Source organism: Pristis pectinata, chromosome 7 (assembly GCF_009764475.1).
Source record: "Pristis pectinata isolate sPriPec2 chromosome 7, sPriPec2.1.pri, whole genome shotgun sequence".
In the NCBI taxonomy this organism is placed as follows: Eukaryota; Metazoa; Chordata; class Chondrichthyes; order Rhinopristiformes; family Pristidae; genus Pristis; species Pristis pectinata.
Genome location: NC_067411.1, coordinates 44,055,492 through 44,079,017, shown reverse-complemented (window position 1 = coordinate 44,079,017; position 23,526 = coordinate 44,055,492). Strand labels below are relative to the sequence as shown.

Genomic DNA, 23,526 nt, shown 5'->3' with positions numbered 1-23,526 from the left:
CTACTTGCACCTTTCTCCCAGAGGTTGTCTCCCCATCCATTTAAAAGGCCAACTGTAATTGTCACAGGCTCTGTCGTAGCCTGAGCAGGGAAACCCGTAGAAGTTTGTACTGCTCACTGGACTCTCTGAGGATCTGCCCAGACATCTGAAGCAGATGGCAGATGCCACCAGTGTAGGCCCAAGCCTCTGTTGGACTCTGGGACTTCTATGGAGAGACACAGGCAGATCTGAGTTTACACACTAGCAACAGGACAGGAGATTATTTTATTTCAAAATATCATGATATTTGCAAATGGATGTAATTTTGAATATCTACATGTCATCATTTTCAGTACGAGCACGTTATTGCATTTACATTACATCGGTTTTCCTTTATGTACATTCCTTGAGCAAACAACCTGAGTGTTTTTCACGGGTTCCAGCTCCTCAGTGTGCAATGGTAGGGCGTCCCTCAACTGCAATCTTTCCCATAGACTCTATGGTGGTTCAGTGCATCCTTCATCCTGAGGTCCCTCAGTGTGAAATGTGCCAGCCTGTGTTGTTCAGTCCTTGCACTGGAACACTGGTGGGTTTCAGGCAGACCAGAGGACCTCCTTCACTGAGGTGATGGTTCGTTAGCAGCAGCTGATTAAGGTCTCAGTGTGGAACAGCCCATAAAGCACAAAGCCCTGTGTTACACAATTGTTCAAGATAAACCTTGACAAAGACCACCGTATTGCTTTCCAGAAGAAGATAAACAAAGATCTCATCCCAACTGCACTCTCCTCAAGAGCAGCATGCAGTGCCTTTGAGTCTCTGGCTATGCACAAAAGATCTGAGGGGAATGGTCCTTCCCATTGTCTGCCAAGTAAAGTGTTGGTGATGGCTTGTGAATCCTAGTGTTTGACCAAATGACCTTGACAGTCAGCTTGAAGAACCATCCAATAGGATACACCATTCCCTTTACTTGCAGTGTCTTGAGGACATTGCAAGCAGACCACTGCTTGGTTGACTTGAGGTCAAAAGTGCTGTATGAGAGACAAGTGGTACGGCACCATCCAACTGAATGGAACGTTCTGCAGCAACATGGCCATATCCATATGGGAACAGATAGAGCCTCAACATGAGGTGACACACATCCACACACAAATGGATGAAGACCATGTTGGGTACAATTTTCCTCCCCTTTCTCTGGATTTTTTTTTACATGGCAAACACGGTCCATTTTAAATCTCCAGATAAAATTGAAATGTGTTGGATGACTGCCGTAATCAGGAGCAGGGTATAGAACAAACCAGTGCCACATACAACAACACCTCACACCTCACACGTGATCACCAAATTCTTTCCTACTATTAGATCATAGAACATTACAGCACAGTACAGGCCCTTCAGCCCACGATGTTGTGCCAACATTTTATCCTGCTCTAATATCTATCCAACCCTTCCCTCCCACATAGCCCTCCATTTCTCTATCATTCATGTGGCTATCTAAGAGTCTCTTAAATGTCCCTAGTGTATCTGCCCCCACAACCTCTGCCAGCAGTGTGTTCCATGCACCCGCCACTCTCTGTGTAAAAACTTACCTCTGACATCCCTCTTATACCTCCCACCAATCACCTTAAAATTATGTCCCCTCATGTTAGCCATTATCGCCTTGAGAAAATGTCTCTGACTGTCCACTCGATCTATGCCTCTTATCATCATCTGGACCTTTATCGTCACCTCTCATCCTCCTTCTCTCCAAAGAGAAAAGCCCTAGCTCACTCAACCTATTGGGACCACATTTGCTATAATCCCAGTTTCCATTTCTCCTTGGCCAATCGGTTCTTGGTGCATCCCCGTTCCTCTGAAGCATGTTTCTAGCACCATAAGGCAATTGGAATTGGTGGTGAAGGAGACAAAGGATCGGTTGGGTCAATTGCCATAAAATATGGCCTCATTTCTGCTGGAATTCACTCTGACACTCAAGACCATTTCAGATTGGTTGTAGATGCTCATCAATGTAGACAGTGAGTCCAAACATAAGACAGCAACGTCATCAGAAGGCTTTGACCTGAGTGCCTCCACTGCCTGTGATCATCTATCCTCTTATACCCATATCCTTCCTGATGCACTCAGTCATGGCAGGAGACGTTATCTCATTCAAAAATATATTTTATTCACAAAATATTCAAATATCAGCAATACAGAATATTGAAGTCAACATTTTAACCAGAAATAATGTTGTTCCAAAATTAACATTAGCGTGAAATTTATTTTCATTTATATATGACCCTTAACCAAACAGTTCATGGGCTTTAACAGATATGCACTTGGTGTACAGTGGCAGGAGGACCTTAAGCTATGGGCTTTCCTGTGGACATTTTACAGTGTTAGTGCTCAGCTTCAGCGTTTCCCTCAGCACATAGTCCTGCAATTTGCAGCACTCTGTTATGGACCATGTTGTGGAAGAGTTTTGGGCAGACCAGAGGGTGTCTTTCATCAAGGTGAAGATCTCCCAGCAGCGGCCAATATTTGCTTCAGTGTGCATCCTTGGAAACAGTCCATGCAGCACAGAATTCTGTGTTATGCAGCTGCTCGGGAAGAACCTCAGCGAATACCCCAGCAGCTCTAACAGATCCTCCTGGCTAAGGCACATCCTACAAGGAGATGAGCACCATCTCATTTCCAAGTGCAGTCATCATGAGGGACATACAGCGTGATCTATATTCCAACCATACATGCAGGATCTCACAAGATATGCCTTTCAAAACCAGCCAAACAAAAGTCTTGGTGCTTGTTTGAGAGTCTAATGTTGAGGCATTCTGCAGAATGACACTGACAGTGTGCTTGGGGAACCACCCTATCAGACCCACCAATTCATTTCTGATGACATCTCATGCAGGCCACTGCTTGATTGACTTGTGATCAGTCAGGGTGGGAGAACTTTTTGTTTCAATATATAATTTATCAATAAAATATTCAAATGTATGCAATAACGAGCATACAACTCAACAATTTTATAACATGTTATTTTGTTCCCCATTAGTACCTTATCAGTTATCACTCATTTACAACCCTAAAGCAAATAAGGTTTTAAATGGTACTAATTGGGGGGGGGGGGGGGGTTTAACACATATTCCATCTAATTTCAATGCAGTGGTGAGAGTGGCTTTAACTGTGGTCTTTCCCCAGAGAGCCCTTGAAGTGGTTGCACCTATGGTCAGTGCATCCTTTAGCACAGTCCTGGTTTGCAGCACTCAGTCATTGATGACACCTTGCTGTGGAACACCAATGAGTTTTGGGTAGAGTTTCAGGTGTCTTTCATGGCATTGATGGTTTCCCAGCAGCAGTCAATATTTTTTTCAATGTATGTCCCTGGGAACAGTCCATACAGCACAGAGTTCTGCTTTATGCAGCTGTTCAGAATAAACCTTGACCAATATCTCTACATCTCTTCCCAGACTTTTTTCTCGAGAGCAACATTCTCATTTTTGGTGTAGCCGTCATAAGGGCAAAGTGTGACGTGGCCAATATTCTGACCTTCCATGAAAGATCCAATAGAGAGGGCCTTTCTCACCATCAACCAAGCAGGAGCTTGGTGAATATTAATGACAGCTAGTTTTGGTGGAACAGTAGCACAGCTAGTCAACAGCGGCAGAGGCCCAGGTCCAATCCTGATCCCTGGTGCTGTCCATTTCCATGTTTGCACGTTCTTCCCATGATCACACTGGTTTCCTTTAGGTACTCTGGTTTCCACCCACATCCCAAAGACATGTAGATTGGGATGTTAATTGACTGCTGTAAATTGCCCCGAGTGTGCAGATGATGGTAGAATTTGGGGAGAATGAATAGTGGTGGGTGAGAATGGAATTAATATAGAATTACTGTAAATTGGTGGTTGATGGTCGGCACGGACTCAGTGGGCCAAAGGGCCTGTTTCCGTGCTGTATCTCTCTATAACTGTGACAAGTGGAAACGATTTCCCCAAGTCCACCATAACAAACTGCTTCGTGACTTCAATGACATCCTTCAGCCTTCACCTTTTAGGCAAAAGAGCCTCAGCCTTTTTAATATTTCAGTAGATTAAATATTAATCTAAAAACTCTGTCAAGGTGACTAGTTGTTCATAGAAAAAAATGGTGATACTAATTGTCATCCTTCATTAGTAAAACATTTTTCACATAAAAAAACAAACCTGGTTTTGCAAGGGCATGAGGATTGAACCTTGAGGGTGGCAGCAAGATTGAAATTGTGCTCTGAAAGGTGGCGTCTTAGCCTTGTAAATGAATGGAGAAAGGCATTAGTTATAAGGAGCAAAGCTGATAAATACTTGTGGTCTTGTAAAATAGCAGCAAGAGGCAGAAAAGAATTGGCTTAAAGGGTGACTCAGAGAATTCAAAATCAGCACCTTGGCTTTCAAGTCCATCCAAGGCCTTGCCCCATTCCATCTTGGAAAACCCATCCCCGCCATTCCCACCATTCCTGCAGTGCCGGAAGAGAACATGCAAAGCTATTAATAATCCAGAATTATAAAGGTGGCTTCAATTATATACTGCCTTTCACAATTTCCTAAAGCACTTTACAATCAATATAGTTATAGAGGAAATATGGTATTCGGTGTTCACACAGCAAGCTCCCATCAACATGGGGCTTTCATTGCAGCATGCCTTCAGCACTTCACCAGGGTCAGCTTAGATTCCTGTACTCAAGTTTTGAGAGTGGGACGTGAACGCACGATTTTCTGAGCCCAAGGTGTTGGGGCTACTACATATGCTGGCACTCAAACACTAAACGTGTAATAAGAGCACAGCATCTGCAAAGAGAAAGGAGGGGGTTTGATGCTTCTAGGATGTAGCCTCCACCAAAGATGGAAGCAGTGGTAGTTTAAGGAATGGTGGGAATGGCGGGAATGAGTTTTCCAAGATGGAACGGCCTTGGATGGACTTGAAAGCCCAGATGCTGATTTTGAATTCTCTGAGTCATCCTTTGGGAACCAGCAGAGATGGGAAATGACTTGGTAGCAAGAATATCAGAGTGCACTCTCATTCCAGAGTCATGGCTTGTCTGAATTTAAAAAGAATTGAGAAACCAAGGCTGGAGGGAACAAGTTGAAACAAGGGAAAGGGAATACATGAAAGCCACACAAATGCCCAAGACAACAAAAACTAATATACATTGCTCTGAACTTCAAAGGGATTGATGAGATCAATACAGAGCAAATTATTCCACTAAGGGAAGCATCAAAAACAAGAGGTTGCCAATACTTATAAATCCAGTTGTGAATTCAAGAGGAATTTTTTAGTCAAAAAATGTTAAGAATTTGGAACACGCTAGAATTAGCAGGTAAAGTGACACATGTAAGTGAAAGTGGTATAAAAACACAAGGGTGGAGAGAATTAAAGAATGTGCTGGTGGGTGAGAGGTGCAGTGAATAGAGCATAAGCAACAAAAGCATCATAAGCTGAATGGTCTGTTTCCAAGCTGCAAATATTTAACACCATTAATCGGGAGCGGCCAAGTTAATAAAGCTTTCTTTTCTGCCAAGGACACATAACATGTTGGTTCAAGGATCACTGTATAAAGTCTTCAGGAAAACTTTTTTTTAGCACAGTAAAATTAAATAACCGTGGATGAAATGTAAGAACAAATTGCCCATTCATCTTTGATTAAAGTTGCTTTTGGCCTTGACATGCATTGATTTGAGATGAAGGGATGGCCATTGATCCCAGAGTTGTGAGCACCAAGTGCCTTGGGGCATATCTGAGCCTGTTAAAGCACTATATAAGTGTATGCTGTTGTTGCAAGAAAACCCTTTGGATTGAAAACAGCTGTAGAAACCTTCTCTGTTTGTGTTCACATGTCTTAATATTACCTTCAGCTTACTACAGAGAAACTCACTCGGTAAATAGCAATGCAACAAAAGATTCAGTTTTTTTTTGCAGTCAACATTGATCAAATTCAAATGGTGCACTTTTTTTTAGAAAGCTCAGATATATCTTCTCCCACACTGTTAACTTAGTTCAGTCAGGTGGACAGATACGTTATGTTAAATACATACATATATAGATAGATACATATATAATAGATATAGATATATAGAGATATATAGATATGTAGATATATATAGATATATGTGTGTGTGTATAAAGGCACAATGGCAGCTGACAAGACTGAAATTTATGCTGGAGACAATGAGATATCGCTGCTCAAAGAATTTTATGAAGGCCGCAAGATTCAGGATCAGCTTTGGAAAGTAGGAGTGAGCAAGTGCAAAACTTTAAGATGACTTTTACAGCATCGTTGCTCAACAGAAGGGAAAACAGGAAGGCTCTGAAGCTTCCCACAATTTATTTTATTTGGTGTTCTAAATCTATTTGAGCTTATAAGCAACTATAAACTGAGTTCTTTAAGGGCAAATCAAATAGGCCCTTCTGGATCCTTTGTATTATGAAGAAAGTTTGACAGGCTAGACTTTGGAAGAGTGAGAGGTGACCAGGTTAAAACAATTTAGATCCTGAGGGGTCTCGACTGGATGGACAAGGAGAGGATCTTTTCCATTGTTGGAGAATCTAGAACAAAGACTCATTGTTTAAGAATAAGGAGTCATTCATTCAAGAGAGATGAGGTGAATGTTTTTTTCTTTTAGACCATCTTGAGTCTTTGGGACTTTCTCCCTAAAAAGGCAGTGGAAGCAGAATCCTTGGATATTTTTAAGGCTGAGTCAGATAGATTCTTGGTAAGTGAGGGGGGTTAAAGGTTATTGTGGATAGTCAGGAGTGTGGAATCACATCAGCCACGATTTTATTAAATGGCAGAGCAGGCTGAAAGGGTCAGGTGACCTGCTCTTGTTCCTAGGTCATGTGTTAGTCTCTGCATATCCCCTGCAAAAATGGCAATGAAGAAAAAGATACTTTCTCATTTGAAAACATATCACAGGGACAAATCCTGAATTAAGTATATAGACACAACACCGTCCCTACCCACTTCAACATTGTTAACCAGACTTTACAGATTTTCCAAAAATTTACAAAAATACACTTCTTAAAACTTACCAAAAAAATTTCCTAAAATAAATAAAAGGTTTATGGGAAATAAACTGCTTCTGTTTTGTTTATTAATATTTGTTTGCACATACAGTATTTATCAGTTGTGATGCTTCAACTATGCAGCTGATTTCTTTAATCCATTACTGTTGAAGATGATCCTCCTTAGCATGGATTCCATTGATGGTGGAACAACAATGAGACAATGTTTCCCAAAATAAAAAGAAATAAAAGAAAGAAAATCACTTCACTTCTAGAAATTGTCTTGGTCAACACATGTCGGATGGACTTCACTGGAAAAATGTAACCCTCTGCAATTCCCTTCTCATCCCGAGCCTTGTACACATGCTGCTCCCCCATTATATCTCCCATCTTGCCCACTACCAGTTTTCCTTCCCTTGCTCACTACCAACTTCCCCTCTTTCCAGCCTTTCAGTCCTACCAAAAATCCCGTCACTCCTTTTATAACATCAAGCTCTTTCCCCCTTGATTTTTTCACTCACTGCTCTTTTTACCTCCTCACACTTGACTCATGCACTGCTCCCACTCACTAACTCTGAAAATATGTTACCAGGTCAGCTGGTATTTAATTCTCAACCATTTTATCTCCATTCCCCTCTTCCTATTTGATTCCTACTGAAAGGGATTTACCTGCTTTTAAAATATGATTTTTTTAAAGGAATCACATTAGGATGAGAAAAGGTACAACAGTTTTTCTCTCTTATTGTGTATTTCTCTGTTTTTTCGTTTCATGAATGGCAGAAAGAGAATCTTTTTCTCACTGTTGGCTACAAGTATTGACATTTTCTGTCAATAAAACATAGATGCAGATAAGGGCTGGATTTTACAGCAAGAATAATGATGAGGCTCACTATGTCCCCCTTCATGGAGGCATAAATCAGATGCAAACGTCCAGAATGCACATACCAGAATTAAACACAGAACTCGGAAAAATGATCGCTGAGTTGCCCGGTACTTCCTGAACTTCACTGTACTGATTTGTCACCAAGATATTCAATATTAAAAGATATTCAGCTGTGTGGAATTGCAGTACACAGAGGTGTAAAAAATAATGCGAGGCATAGATAGGGTGAATGCGGACAGTCTTTTTTCCAGGGTTGTGGAATCAAGATGGCATAGGTTTAAGATGAGAGGGGAGACATTTAATAGGAACTTGAGGGGCAACTTTTTCACCCAGAGGATAGTTAGTATATGGAATGAGCTGCCAGAGGAAGTGGTTGATGCAGGTACATTAACAACATTTAGAAGGTACTTGGACAGGTACATGGATAAGAAAGGTTTAGAAGGATATGGGCCAAGCATGGGCAAATGGGATTAGCTTAGATGGAAATCTTTGTCGGCACAGACCAGTTGGGCCGAAGGGCCCATTTCCATGCTGTATGACTCCCTGACTCTACTTACCCATTGGATACCTAAAAAACGCGCTGGAAAAAATTTAGACCTGGTGCATTCAATTATAATAGTGCAATAAGACTTAATTGCTGCCAAAGAACTTCTTTGGCTTTAAAAAAATTGTGTTCATTAGTGTAAACTTCATTCCAGCAGGTTTTTATTATTGTTGGAAATGCTAAAACTGTTCTTTTGGTTATTTTGTGCCTCTTATTTTCTTACCATTTTCTTACCATGTCCCTACCTAATTTTACATTTATTGTTCTAACTTACATGATCTGGCTTATGTCTCAGTAATTTTCCAGTCTGATTGGTTGAGGAGCCCCATTGCACTTTGACCAGCTCACATTCACATTCCAGTTCCCTATGGTGACAGTGGCTCTCTAATTACTGTGGGTTGTGTAAAAGTCCTGCAAGTCTGCAGGCAGGTGTAAGTGTAATAGAAGGTAACTTCTGATCATTTGCCACTGACACAAAATCTAGGCTTGTTAATTCCCTTCAAATATTAAGGATTTTTCATGTAAAAATAATAAATCAATCTTTTCACCCCCCCACCCCCCTCCTTCTCTCTAATTTCTTCTCTATTTTTTCCCTTTTCCCTCAGTTTTGTCCAACTTAAAATTTATAGAATATAGAACAGCAGCGACAAGGGATGTGTAATGCAAACACTAACAATTTCTAACTTTCAATATATATTCAGAATCCCTTCTTATTGAAATAATGATAGAAACTGTACCTTGGCGTTGCCTCTGAAATTTGTTTGCTTACAATTACTCAAAGCTGAAGTAAAATATCTCACCAGTACAGATGACTGAATGGCATTGATCCATCTAAAGATAAACATGTACATATTTTGACCATCAATACAAATTAAGCTCAAAGGATCTCAAAACGCAACATGAACTGAGGGATTCATTGAGTGGTTTTAACCTTCAAGTAATTCTTTAATAAGAACCTGAAGGGGATGAAGGTGATCAAATTAAATATGTATTTCTTCAATTTTATCATCCTTGAGTTTTATATGTTGGTATTTTCAGTTACAGGGAAATAAAACAACACAGGAATAAACAAAATCCCTCCAGTTTCTAAGCAATAATTTTCAACATTTAAAAGTTAGTAGGCTTCTTCTTTTAAGTTTTGACATGTACAGCTAATTGGTAGCATGTGGGATTTTACATGTTGTACAGCTATGTAATAACAATTCCTTCACTCCAAAATTAATTCATTGTGTGAGACACTTTGCATGATAAGACATTATGCAATAATAATTATGTTACAATGCTTTAAAAGAATGGCCATTGTGAATTCCTAAGAGATAGATGAAATTAGCATAATCTATATTTCCCTCAGATTTCAAAGGTATCCATTTCTTTACAAGAGCAGTTGGACTGTTTTAACTTACTTTGTGTAAGCAGATTATGATTTTGACTGAGCACAATTGAACAGAAAAAATATGTTAATTATCAGCGTTTCTGTAATGCATTTTGAAGATAATCTGAAAAATTAGTGGAATCAGAAGATTATCTATAAATTCCTCTATATCCTCCTGTGCAGTGTTTAAAAATCTAGGTAATGTTTGAAAACATTGAGAACACAGGGTGAATAGGACCATAGGAGATGTGACGAGCAACTACCAAGTGAACAGTGGTAGACAGAAGAACAGTGTTCAGTGTTCTTCTGTCTAAGATAAATCCTTCATTCAGCATGAAAAATTGCCTCTACCAAAACAAGGTGCAATAAATGGGAAATTCTACAGGGAACAGATAGAGAGAAAATATTGCCTTGTGTCTCTTAAATGACTATTTGACAAGTTGTAGTCATTTAAAACCTGAGATATGTTAAAAATATAAAATGTACCTGAGTCCTTGGAACAGTTCGAGTGATGTAACAATCTAGTAATGATTTTCATTGTCATCTTACAATTGAGCATTCACAATGTTCTCTATCTCCAAGAGTAATTGTTTCTGCATGTTTCAGGATTCAGTCCTTCATTCAAGACTTGTTCTCTGTTACTAGGGTTACCATTTCCCTGCTGCTTCTCTTTGCCTATTTGAAGGTCTCCCTAAGTGTGGCCCATTTGTGCTCCATAGTTAAAGGAAGCAATGGGAGATGTGGGAAGTAGCGTTATAGTTAGAGTCACAACCTTGGACGATGTATTGAAAACAGTGCCACTAACTATAATCTGACCATAAAACAGAAAATGCACTTTCATAGCATGGTACAGCACAGAAAGACCCCATCATGCCTGTCATGGCTCATGGAAGCACTCTTCTGTCAGTCCAACACCTCTGTTCCTTTCTTCAATCATTTCTCAGGATCTGAGCACTGCCAGCAAGGCCAGCATTTATTGCCCATCCTTAATTCCCCTTGAGAAGGCAGTAGTGAGATACCTTCTAGAACTGCTGCAGTCCTTTTGCTAAAGTACTCCCACAGTGGTGTTAAGTAGGGAGTTCCAGGACTTGGACCCAGTGACAATGAAGGACCAGTGATGTATTTCTGGGTCAGGATAGTGTGTGAGTTGAAGGGGAATCTTCAGGTGGTGGTGTTCCCAGGTACCTGCAATAACCCAGCAAGTTTTCTCAGTTTGAAGCGTTATACTAGTTCTCCTTTGAAAGGCAGTGTTGAATCTGTTCCCCTTCCTGCCTCCTAGTACATCAAAACAATTCACGGCATGAAATGGATTCTCCTTATCTTCCCTGTGGTTCTATTGCTAGTTACCATAACCCGTGTCCCTCACTACCAGCTGTTCTGCAACTAGAAACGATTTCTCCTTGTTTATTCCTATCAAAGCTTCCGCGATTTTGAACAGCCCTATTATATTTCTGGTTTATTTAGGCAGCTGAAGCCTTGATACTGTTCCAGTGAATCTGTTTTGTACCTTAAGCCCTTCCCACCTTCCCCAAATCTGATGAACTATCTTCTTTCTCTTTCGCATTTCCACTGCATAGTTGAATGTCATTCTCAATTCATATTGACTGTGTTCTGATATTTCTTTTTGGAAGGATGCATTGAGCCAGTTAAGGAGCAGTACTTCAATTCCACTTTGACCTTGGGTGGTGTTCTTAAAACATTGTCATTAATTATAGTCAGATGGCAATATTAATGGAGTACCTTGATTCATGCAATGGATGGTGAGATAATCCTGCATTCTAATTGTGCTTTCTCAGAACGAAATCAATGCACAATATTGACACTTGGAATTAAGCACAGCAGGCAGCCCAGTTCGAGAAAGAAGGAGGGATGAAGAGGAGGATATGGCAGGAGGTGGGATGTGGAGCAGACTGATGACTACACTTCCCAAATTCATATCCACCACCTCCCAAATTCATATCCACCACCTCCCATCCTTCTTCTGCCAAATAGTTACTGGGTATAAATATTGTATTTCTTTTATTATGTAAGAAAATGTGTTGACAGTGCAGTTATATTTAGGGAAAGTCTACAATAAAGCCTTCAAGAAAATCATTAATCTGTCACAATGCATTTCTCATTTTGCCCCCTGACATGGTCAGTGGTCAGATGTAAATGTTTCAATAACAGCTCACATTACTCGTTCAGCATTAGTTATTACTGAGGTCTATTCAATTTATTTTGTGATTGGGTTCAGAAGATTTTGCAATTTTATTTTAAAAAAGTAGTAACTAAACCAAATATTATTTCTTCCTGCCCTCAGATTTTTAGCAAACACAAGCTTCGATGGTGTAACAGGTTATATTAAAGTAACAGATCCATCTGTTATCACTTCAGACAGTCATTACTACATCTGGAACCTACAGCTTGATCCTGTTGGCAAGCCCATGTGGACTCGTCTCGGGAGATGGCATGAAGGGAAAGTTGTCATGGACCATGGGATTTGGCCCAACAAGATGCAGAAGCAAAAGAACGGCAGTGGCACATCCCGGTTGCACTTGAGAGTGGTGACGCTCATTGAGCACCCTTTCGTGTTCACTCGGAGTGTGGATGACGATGGCCATTGTCCTGCCGGGCAGCTCTGCCTGGACGCCCTCACAAATGACAGCACCGTCATCGCGAGCCTCTTCGAGAACTTAAAGTCGGGTAATGATTCTGTGCCTATAGAGTACAAGAAGTGCTGCTATGGATACTGCATTGACCTCCTGGAGAAACTGGCAGAGGATATGAACTTTGACTTCGATCTGTACATTGTCGGTGACGGGAAGTACGGCGGCTGGAAGAACGGCCGGTGGACAGGCCTGGTCGGTGATCTGCTTAGCAATGCGGCGCACTTGGCCGTCACCTCCTTCAGCATCAACTCTGCCAGAAGCAAAGTGATCGACTTCACCAGCCCCTTCTTCTCCACCAGTCTGGGCATCCTGGTGCGAACGAGAGACACGGCCGCCCCCATCGGCGCTTTCATGTGGCCACTGCACTGGTCCATGTGGGTGGGGATCTTTGTGGCTCTCCATGTCACCGCTTTATTCCTCACGCTCTACGAATGGAAGAGTCCTTTTGGAATGACTCCCAAAGGGAGAAATAGAAATAAGGTGTTCTCCTTCTCTTCAGCCCTCAATGTCTGCTATGCCATTTTGTTTGGCAGGACAGCAGCCATCAAAACTCCCAAGTGTTGGACAGGAAGGTTTCTCATGAACCTATGGGCTATATTCTGCTTGTTCTGTTTATCAACATACACAGCTAATCTTGCTGCTGTAATGGTGGGGGAGAAAACTTATGAAGAGCTTTCAGGAATTCATGATCCTAAGGTAAGATAACTGTTGTTTTCCCAATGTTGGCTGTGATTCAGTGAGTTGCAGTCTTGACCCTGTGTTATAAAGTTGGGGCTCAAGTGTCATTCTAGTGTCTCGGGATTGTTGGAGGTGTTGTATTTTGAATGTTATGTGAAACCAAGCCCCCATCCGCTCTCTCACATAAATATTGAAGATTCTATAAGACCATTTCAGGGGAGTTATCTCTGGTGGTCAGGGAAATATTTATCTTTCTAGAAACAGGCTATCTGATTATTATTGTCTTGTAGGTTGTGGGAGCTTGCTGTGTGCAAATTGGGTGCCTTGTTTCACACATTACAAGTGCCTACACTTCCAAAAGTACTTAATTGGCTGAATGGAACAATGGATTTCATGAAAGAAACCATACAAATACAAATCAAACTTTTCTCCTCTGTTAAGCAGATGCATAAACAAAGAAGGTCCTTTTAGATTTCTATTAGACAATCTTAATTTGAAAATTCTCCTCTGTATTTTCACACCCCTCCATGACCTTGTCTCTTTCTATTTCCTCCTGCCCCACAACCCTTTTGAGATATCTGAACCCCTCCCATTCTGATGTCTTTATCATCCTTGAATTCAAGTACTCTGCTTTTGGCAGTTGTGCTTTGGCTAGCAAGATCTTAGCTTCCCTGAATCTTTCTACCTCTCTTCCTCCTTTAAGCTGCTCCCTGAAATCTATCTGACAAACTTTTGATTGTCTGTCCTAATGTGGCTCTCTTTCATTTCTGTTTAGTAATGCTCCTGTAAACAACACGAAAATGCTTTTTACCACAATATAAATAGAAATAATTGTTGCTAAAGTTTTTGAATCTGCAGACATTGACTGCAGATATGTGCAATCTTTTTGTAGCTGACTCAAATTATCATTGCCTTGATCCTCATGTGTTATCAATGCACTGTGTTATTTGAATGATAGGAGAACTTTTATTAAAATACCAGTCAAGGTTTATCCATTCATTTGTTTAGCTTCTGCATCACTACACCTTCACTATGTTACAAACTTAGACACAATAAGAAAGGTCACTATATGCCATGATCCATCACACAAATTAAATCAGACGTTGCTGTTCAAATAACATAAGTACTCTGTGCAGATCTTCTGTTGAAATGGCTCAAGACTTGGAAGTGATGTGTTACATTAAAAATAGTTCTTCTTTAGTATTTAATTTTCATCCACAAATCAGTGAGAAGGTTACAATTTTAATGCATTCTGGGGATGTGGTCCTTGCATACAGTACCAGTAGTTATTGCCCATCCCTAATTATCCTTGTACTGAGTGGGCAATTTCACAATGCAATTAAGGGTCAAGCCCTTTGCAGTCCCTCTGGAATCACATATATGAGGCAGATCAAATGTGGATCTCAAGGACATAAGTGAACCAGATGGGGCTTCTACAATACTGTGGTAGTTTCATGGTCATCGTTACTGATACTAGCTGAATTACCCAGGTACTGTAGTGGGATTTGAAGTCATGCCCTATGATTTTTAGCCCATGTCTGTGGACTATTAATCTAGTGATATAGCCACTGTACAACCATACAGTTTACTCCCCTTTGTGAAAATCACATCATTGGATTGAGTTCTCTGCTCCTCTGTATTTCTGACTTTATTTCAGTGTTGGCAGTGGAATATTTACCAGGAGTGTGCATGGGGGGAGGTGAGCAGGTTGGATGAAGGCCAGGGAAATGGAGGTCCAGCCTAATTTAACAGTTAAATTGACAGAACAGCCAATGTTCTTGAAAGCGAACAATGTCCTGGAGATTAATGGAGAGGGTGATATTATGAGAGACTAAAACAACATAATATGCAAGCATAAAAGGCAGTATACCCAACAGAGATTGGGCCAGAAACTTAGAAGCAAAGGCACACCAAGTCCTTTTGTCCTATGCAAAGCAGAGGACATCCTTGTTTCATGATGATGTGTGGAAGCTGTTAGAAAGAGCTGAAACCTATACATTTGGGACAAGGAGCCAGAAGCCGAGTGAGACAATTAGTGAGGACATTATTTCATTAAAAAAAATTATCCTCTCATTGCAATTATGGAGCCTTTTTAAATTGTCCCTTGAGCAATAAGTTAGTGCATGGACTCATAGATGAACAAATTCAGTCAAAGCTGTTGAACACACAATATCTGACATTCAAGATTACATATAAAATTACAGTATTGATGGAAGTGGCATTCAAGCAGGCTAGAAAATTTTGTCTATTACAAAAACCTAGTTTATCAACAGTCCCTTGTCAGAGAGCTATGGCACAGTCTAAATCTCTGAGACTGAGTCTGAAGCATCCTGGTGAAACCAGTGGACTCAGTTGCTGTCATTACAATGGTACAAGGTGAAGAAAAGTGAATGTGATGAATGTAAGAAAAGATTAAGCTCTCCCTGTTTATTATAATGCTATGTACAAGTTGCAATTGGTGTGTGATGCATCAAGTTATGGTGTTGGTCCCATACAAAGCCATGTGATCAATTATGGGCACAAGACACCTATGGCTTTCACTTTTAGCACTCTCAAGAAGCATTTAGAATAATGTTTGAAATCAATAAGTTCCATCATATTTTATTGAACAGTCCCTTTGCATTCGTAACAACTCATGCACCACTATTTGTGTTAACAGATGCTAAATCAGCAATACCTTCCCAGTTACCTCTAGGTGCAAAAATGGGCAATCCTCCTGTCATCATACATGGACACCATCAGGTGCAGGAATTCCAAACCAAACATCCTTGCAGATGTACTGTTGCAGTTACGAAAGAGAATTCTGAGGTTGTAAGTAAAAGTAGGATTGACACTTTAAATCTACTCCGTGAAAATTTTCCAGTGCTTCTAAAATCTGGAAAGACCGAGTGTTGAAAAGACTCTCTGAATAGGTGATGAAAGGATGGTCTGAATTTGACTGGTGAACTGATGAGGAATTGAAACCATTTCATCATTACCATGGTGAGTTGTCTCATGAGGATAGGTGTATCAAGTGAGACTAAAGACTAGTAATGCATGCTGCTTTGAGAGAAAGGATTTTGACCAAGCTTCACACCAAACTCACAGGAATAGTAAGCATGAAATCAATTTTAAGACACTTTGTTTATTGACTCTACTTGGGCAGTGACTTGGAATCATTGGAAAGCAAATACAATATTTACCAAAGCTGCAAGAACAATCTATCAAAAAACAATTTTGCAGTCATGTTCATGACTTATTAGTCCTTCTTGGAGAGTATGACAATTTCCTCATTCTGATCAGTAGTCACTCAAAGTGGATTGAAGTGAAACACCTACTGCTATGGACCATATTATAGAGGAGTTGAGGTTTACGTGGTCTGTTCACAAATTGTATGAAACAGCATGGCACAATAAATGTTCTCACTGCTTCATATAATCTGGCTTCAAACGGAGCAGCTGAACAATCAGTCAAGGTAGTTAAAGAAGTTCTAAAGAAGTAAGTGTTGCAACAGGAAAACCCAGCATGAAATGTTGTTTGAGTGATCTCTTGCTATGCTATAGAGCCACTCCTCACACGAGCATAGAGTGTAAAACTGCAGAGCTGATAAAGAGAAATAGAGAGCACACTTGAGCCTAGTTCAAAGTTGGGTTGTGTAAGAGCGGTTGAGTTAAAACCATTTTTAAGACCTTCACCAAAGAGAATGCAGTTTCAGGCAAAACAAACTGAGCCGATGCAAATGGAAGGAAGGATCCAGAATTGAAGTTTGCTCAACCAAGAGATATTATTATTGATATTACATTGAAATTGGTGACAAAATCTGTGTTCATGTGGGTTAAGTGTGAGATCACTTCCTTCTGCAATCGTTGCCCCTGGGTTGTTGACATTGATATCTTCGAAAGTCCTTTTCTATGCTTTCTTCTAGTCTTCCAGAATATTCTCTGGTGTAGCCCTGCACAGGACCTCATGATTCTGAAATTATCCGTTCAAAGGACTAGTAAACAGGACACATCTATTCCATTGTTCCCTTTTCTATCCTTAATTTAGCAACCTTTTCCCTCACAAAGGTCAAGTAACCCTGACACTGGGTGTCTGTTGGTTCAGCTGTCTGCTTCCATTTTCTTCTTCCAAAACAAATCATTGTAGATGTTAGAATGACTTATTTTCCCATCATGCTATTGGAGACCTTGGCTTTAAATTTTAGACCTGTGGCTACAGTATGTGACACTGAATTCAATAATCTTAGATAACCAGTCTTCCCAGTATGTATGAGAATTCACTAGTTTTGATGAAAGGTAATTGACATGAGATGTTATTCTGTTACTCTCTCCAGAGAGGCTGACTGACCTGCTGAATATTTCCAGCATTTTTCATTTCATATTTAAAAGAGAAAGCCAACTATAGCCATGTAAACTGGGTATTTTAAAAAGGTACTAGTACCTCACTGTTGAAAATACAGAAGAGGTACAGACAAAAATACCTTGTTTTAAAAAAAATGGAGAGCATTCATATATATCTATATACTTGGACATAATATTGTAATCTTGTTGTACAAGAGAATCATGTGATGTGCCTGTTTTGTAACAATGTAATACTGACTGGAAGACTCAGTCTGCAGCAGGAGCTTAAGACTTAATACATAAATAGGCTTATTATTCTTTTGATGTGTATCTGCCATTGTATAGATATAAGAGTACCCATCAATCAATGGGGTTGAATGGGGCAAGTTTGCTTGGTTTAATGCAGGAGATGTCTTAGCTCAGTAGCTCAGAGCTTTATCTGTTACGTATTTGAGCTGTATCAGACAAGAAATATCCCAAGTTCTGTTGTCAAACTATGCCTGGTAATAGGGGAAGTATCTTGGCTATGGGGCCACAGGTTGAGGCAAAATGGTCAGTGAAGATTTCTGCTCCTGGTTGCTATCTCATGATGGGATTGTGAAGATGGATTGAGATCAGTTTTGCTTTTGCTTTTTCACGCTAATCAGACAACCATTATTTCTTCAAAATAGTGTCGGGAGAACTTTTATATTCAACTGGGGTGTTAATTTAAAGTCTCATCTGAAAGACAACTCATTTGACAATGCAGCACTCCCTCAGTACTGGAATATCAGCTGAAACTTTTGTGCTCGTGTTTCTTCAGTGGAACTTGAAACCATGATATTTTGATTTAGAGGAAGAAGCGGTATGCATTGAGCCACTTTTTTAAGTCCATCCTGCACAGAGCACAAAACAACTGGGAATTTGAACTTTTAGCTTTTAGTTGATTTACTTCATGGTAAATATGAAGGTTTGGCAGGGATCGGAGTGAATAAACTAATGGTATTGCATTGGTTATTATGCTAATGTTTCCTGCTCTGCATACATATCAGCCAAACATATTTTGTCTTGTGTGCAATCAAATACTCCAGAAAATACATATTTTCACACTTTTGCTTGTTGGCTTTCAACATTTATGTATCTAGTATTTGCTGACGGTTTATTTCATATATATAACCGAGGAAAAGATAATAGAAAAATGCATCAAAAATTCTGAGGGAGAAATTGCAATGTGCAGCATTTGTTTTAATCAGGATATCCATTAACAACACAGCCACTGCCTTGGATGAGGCTACACAGGAAAGACTGGTCTTTATGGTAAATAGTCAATTTTACAGCATTCGTCATTTTTTTCATTAAGTGAAGTCTATCTAAATTATTGAAGGAACAGAATTTGTAACAGAAATTACAGCAAGTTCCGCCAATAAAAGCAGGGTAATTTCTCCAGAAAAATGCAGTGACTGAAGGATAGCTACTTACTAATGATGTATTTACAGCAGTATGGTCAGCAAGGTTAACTGTTTAACAGGGAAATTATGCAATCATCTGCACTCTGTCTGAAGATAGTGTTGAAACATATGCAGCTTTTTTCTATTCACTTATGGGATGCTGATGCCAGTGGTAAGACCAACACTTAATACCCATCCTAGTTTCCCTTCAGAAGATGGTAGTGTGCCTCCTTGAACCACTGTTGTGCCCCAACAACGATGGCATGCTCGTTGAGGGGAATTGGCAGGTAGTGGTGGTCCACTGGACCCTGCTGTTTTTTCCCTGCTAGGATACTGAGACGGGGACTTGGCAGAAGAAGCATTTGACAGTCTACTTGACAACATGGACAATTGCCCAGTGTGCCCATCTACAAAACACAGGACCTATCCCATCAGGCGAATCACTGCATTGTCTGTCTACCCTCAATCATGAGTTAAGTGCTGGAAAGGTGTTGATGACAATGCTGTCAGGCAACACTTATTCCCCAGTAACTTGCTCACTGATACTGAGTTTGAGTTTTGCCAGCACCAGACCTCATCACAGCTAAACATGGATGAATGAAATGAATTCCAGTGATTAGCTGAGAGTAACAGTACAAACATCAAGGCAGCTTTCGATAAAGTATAGCACCAGGAGCCCGGTTAAAATCAGGTCAATGGGCATCGAGTGGCTAACATTCCAATGGCTGGCCTCATACCTTGCAAAAGATGGTTGTGGTTGTTAAAGGTCAATCATCCCATCCCAGAACATCACCGCAGGATTTCCTTAGGGGAGAGTCCTAGGTCTGCTATTGCCGGCTTTATTGAGGTTGATCAAGTTATTCCCTGTCGGTCAAGTTTATTTTAAGTGATTGAAGTTGATTTCTTATGTTTAATTTGTAGGCCATTAACCTCCACTTGCTTCATTTCTATGGAGAAATTACCCTGATTTTACTGAGAGAAATTGCAGCAGTTTTGGTCATAAGTTCTGTTTCATTTACTGTTATAGTCCCTGTTGTCTGAGTAACTCGAACATATTTGCTGGATAATTGACTGCTGTGAGCCCAGAGATACACCCCACCACCAAATCACTAGTTGACACAATGGTCCAAGACATTCTGAAAACCAGAATGCACAGCACTGATAGGCATTATCAATCTTCGGGCAGGTCTGAAGCTAAATACAGCAGATATTGGTGTGACCTTTTCCAAGCATTCTTGAACTTTAGAACTGGGCACCAGCGGTGAGAATTCTTTTCTTCCAAGGCCAGAGGAACTAATTGTTTTAACAATCATTCACCCTTTAAAAAGATATTTTCACTGTTAATATTGAAAGAGTGGTGGATGCCTGGAATGCATTGCCTGATAGGGTGGTGGAGGCAAATTCATTGGGGACTTTTAAGAGGGGCTTCAATGGGCACATGAATGAAAGGAAAATGGAGGGATGTGGGCATTCTGCAGGTAAGAGGGATTATCAATGTCAGCACAACATCGTGGGCCGAAGGGCCTGTTCTGTGCTGTACTGTTCTATGAACCCAAATTACTACAACAAGTTTAATGGGCATTAAAAGTGCAACATCCAGTGACTTCTTAAAATTATCAAGGAGCCTGGGGCAAGATGCTGTTTGTGCAAAGCATAAAGGGAGCAGCATATATTGGTCAGCTAGTTCAGGAGGTCAGCAAAGGACACTGGTTTTCTTAGCCCTCAATACTTCAATGAAACCTTGTAAGCCTAGGAACAAGATGTCATCTTTCCGCCAGGAATGTTACAATCTTCCAAGCTCAAATGAAGAGAACAATAAAATCAGACTTTGCATTTTCCATCTACACCTCTTCTGGACTAGTCCTTCCCTTCTGTCCTTGCCCCATTACCAGTCACTTTCTGGCTCTGTACCATCAACTGTTTTTCATTTATTCTTTCCTTCTCTGCACCCTTTCACAGATATTGCCCTTTAATTCTCTTCTTTGTCCTGGGTTTTTTCTGCATCTTAGAATTTCCAGTTCTGATGAATAGTCATCACACTGAAACATTAACTGTTTCTCTGTCCACAGGTGCTGCCTAAACTTCTGAGTATTTCCAGCATTCTTCTTCTTAATTCACTTACAGCTTCTGCCCCATTTAACTTTTATCTTTTCCCTGAATTTACTTGCCAATTTGTTTATCAGTAATTGTGTTAACTTTCCAGCAAAATATTGGCCATGATATCCTAAAATTAGATGATTTTGGCCTGCAAATTGATGCCCTTGTGATTTTGCCTGATCTTTACACTTTGTTGTCACCATCCAAAATTAGTGATCATCAGTATGTATGAGGTGCTTTGTTTATCATTGAAAAGTCAATCAGTTTGAAAGGTTATATTTAACGGTCCATCAATGATTTAATTTACTACCAGCATTAATCAAGACACGAACAAGCACTCAATAAAATGTTAGCACCTTGAGGCATAATTAGGTGTAACTATTTCACATTTATTTGCTTCGAAATACGTTTGAATGGACATGCTTTGAATAATGCCACAAATAATCTTTTCTTCTTACAATACTTTTCACAGAGTTTCACCAAGAGAAAGAAGCTAACGTAATTTAGTAGGTAGCTGGAAGTAATGCTCCATGTGCCTAGTCACTTAAGAGATTGTTACAAATGAACCATTTTGTTTCAGATCTGCGAGCTAGACAATGAGCATTTCTTATTCTATGCTGTTAAAAAGTGGATATTGTAGGGATCTGGTTGAACAGATAGAATCATAGACTAGTTACAGTGCAGCAGGAGCCATTCAGCCTGTCCTGGATCTATGGGAGAGCATCCAGGTTGTCCCATTCTCCTGCTTCTCCCCAGAACCCAGCAAATTCTTTCTTTTCAGATCTGTATCCTTTTGAATTCTAGACTGAGTCCACTACTATCCCTGGCATTGCACTCCAGACCCAAACCACTTGCTGTGTATGAAGTTTTATCCTCACATCACTTTTGGTTCTTTTGCCAGTCTCCTTCATTCAAAGTTCTCTGATTCTTGATTCTTCTACCAATAGGAACAAGTTCTCTCTATCTAATCTGTCTACACCCTTTCAGAATTTAAATTTACATTTTAAAGATCACCTGGTCACAAGGAGAATGTGCAAACCCCATACAGACAGTAATGGGGCCAGGATTGAACCTGGATCACTGTCAGTGAAAGGCAGCAGCTCTTCCAGCTGAGCCACTGCGTATTGATCTCTGCCTTCAACATACTCAGTGACAGATCTTCCACAGAACTCTTCAGTAGAAAATTCCAAAAATGTTCTCTCGCCAAAAACTCTTGGCGAAGAAATTGCTTCTGGTCTCTGTCCTGAGCAGCCAGCCACTTATTTTAATACATCCCTTGGTTCGAGGTGGCCCAACCATTGGAAACATCATCCCTGCATTTACCCTGTGAAACCCATAAGAATTTTATATGTTTCAATGAGATCACCTCTCATTTTTTTAAACTCCGCTGTGTACACCCAGTCTGCTAAACCTAGGCTGCTTTGACCTAGCGTATTTATTAACTTTTGAAAATGGCAGATTGCCAGTGACTTTGACAGAAAATTCCAATTCTCCTGAAATTGCAGACTCTAACATAGGGCTTTTGAGTCATAGACTCTAACTGATATCTGCGATCCAGAGTGTTGGGGGAGAGGATCGGGGTACATAGGCTGAAAGGTATCAGGGTTGGCTCATGGACAAATTCCTGTCTCACAAAAATGAAACATTGACTGGAGTAAAATAATCCATTGACTTGAAGTGAAATTCTCCTTCATAGAGACAGTCAAATACCTTTTGCTTGTAGCTAACTACAGTTTACATATGTGCAATTATTGCATCGTTTATTTACGCAGCACTGAATGATTTGGTCAGCTATAGCAGAGGATCTGCAAGATCAGGGAATCCTGTGAGCTGTTTGTTAGTTCAGCAGCAGGAAGTATTTAACAATAATTGTAAGCTAATCAGATATGAGGAGAGAGGAAGTGGTATGCATGGTTTTACTTGAACATATCACAATCAGTCTGTGTGGACATTGGTACTATTATTAAGTTCACAGCAGCCTATTACGTTGGACATCCATTCAGACGCCATGCAAGACATGGCCCCTAGCGATGTAAATTATGCACTTAATACTTTTTGAAAGATCTCATTAACTAGCTATTCAACAATAACTTCACTGGCCTTGCTCAGCAAATGCCACATGTTTGAACTCAACATGTTTGTTTAAAATGGATTGTTTGTAAAATCACTCTCAGCATAGGCAATGGGAATGGAAAACTTCCCTGATTTTGGAGGCATTTCAATCCAATGCCTCTGTCCACTCCACCACAACCCCCAACACCCTACCAAGTCTTATCCAAGAGCCACACTTGACAAGAAAGATGGTCCACCATCAATATGTGGGATTGGGCAACCCTTCTGGACCAGTGGTGACAGCAGAAGTTGGGAAGGCCACGGAGCCAATTTCATTCAATCCCAAGGTCATTGATAGGTGCCTGGGCTTGAAAGCAGGTCTGTGATCAGATAATTATCTCCCTTTGAGAGGTGGGAACAAGACTCACTGATCAAGTAAAATGTGTAATATAGTTACCTTTATCAGTTTACTCCATGTAGCCATCTTGCCACCTTCCTCTCTGTGACTGAGGTC

The 23,526-nt window shown here is 40.3% G+C and overlaps 1 protein-coding gene across 1 annotated transcript in view; it reads left to right on the top strand.

Moving 5' to 3' along the window:
* Positions 1–23,526, top strand: part of grin3a (glutamate receptor, ionotropic, N-methyl-D-aspartate 3A) — a 163,718-nt gene that overhangs the window by 74,898 nt on the left and 65,294 nt on the right. Inside the window, exon 3 of the mRNA XM_052019968.1 lies at positions 12,091–13,135. Coding sequence (XP_051875928.1) covers positions 12,091–13,135 — 1,045 coding nt within the window. The remainder of the gene's footprint in view (positions 1–12,090; positions 13,136–23,526) is intronic.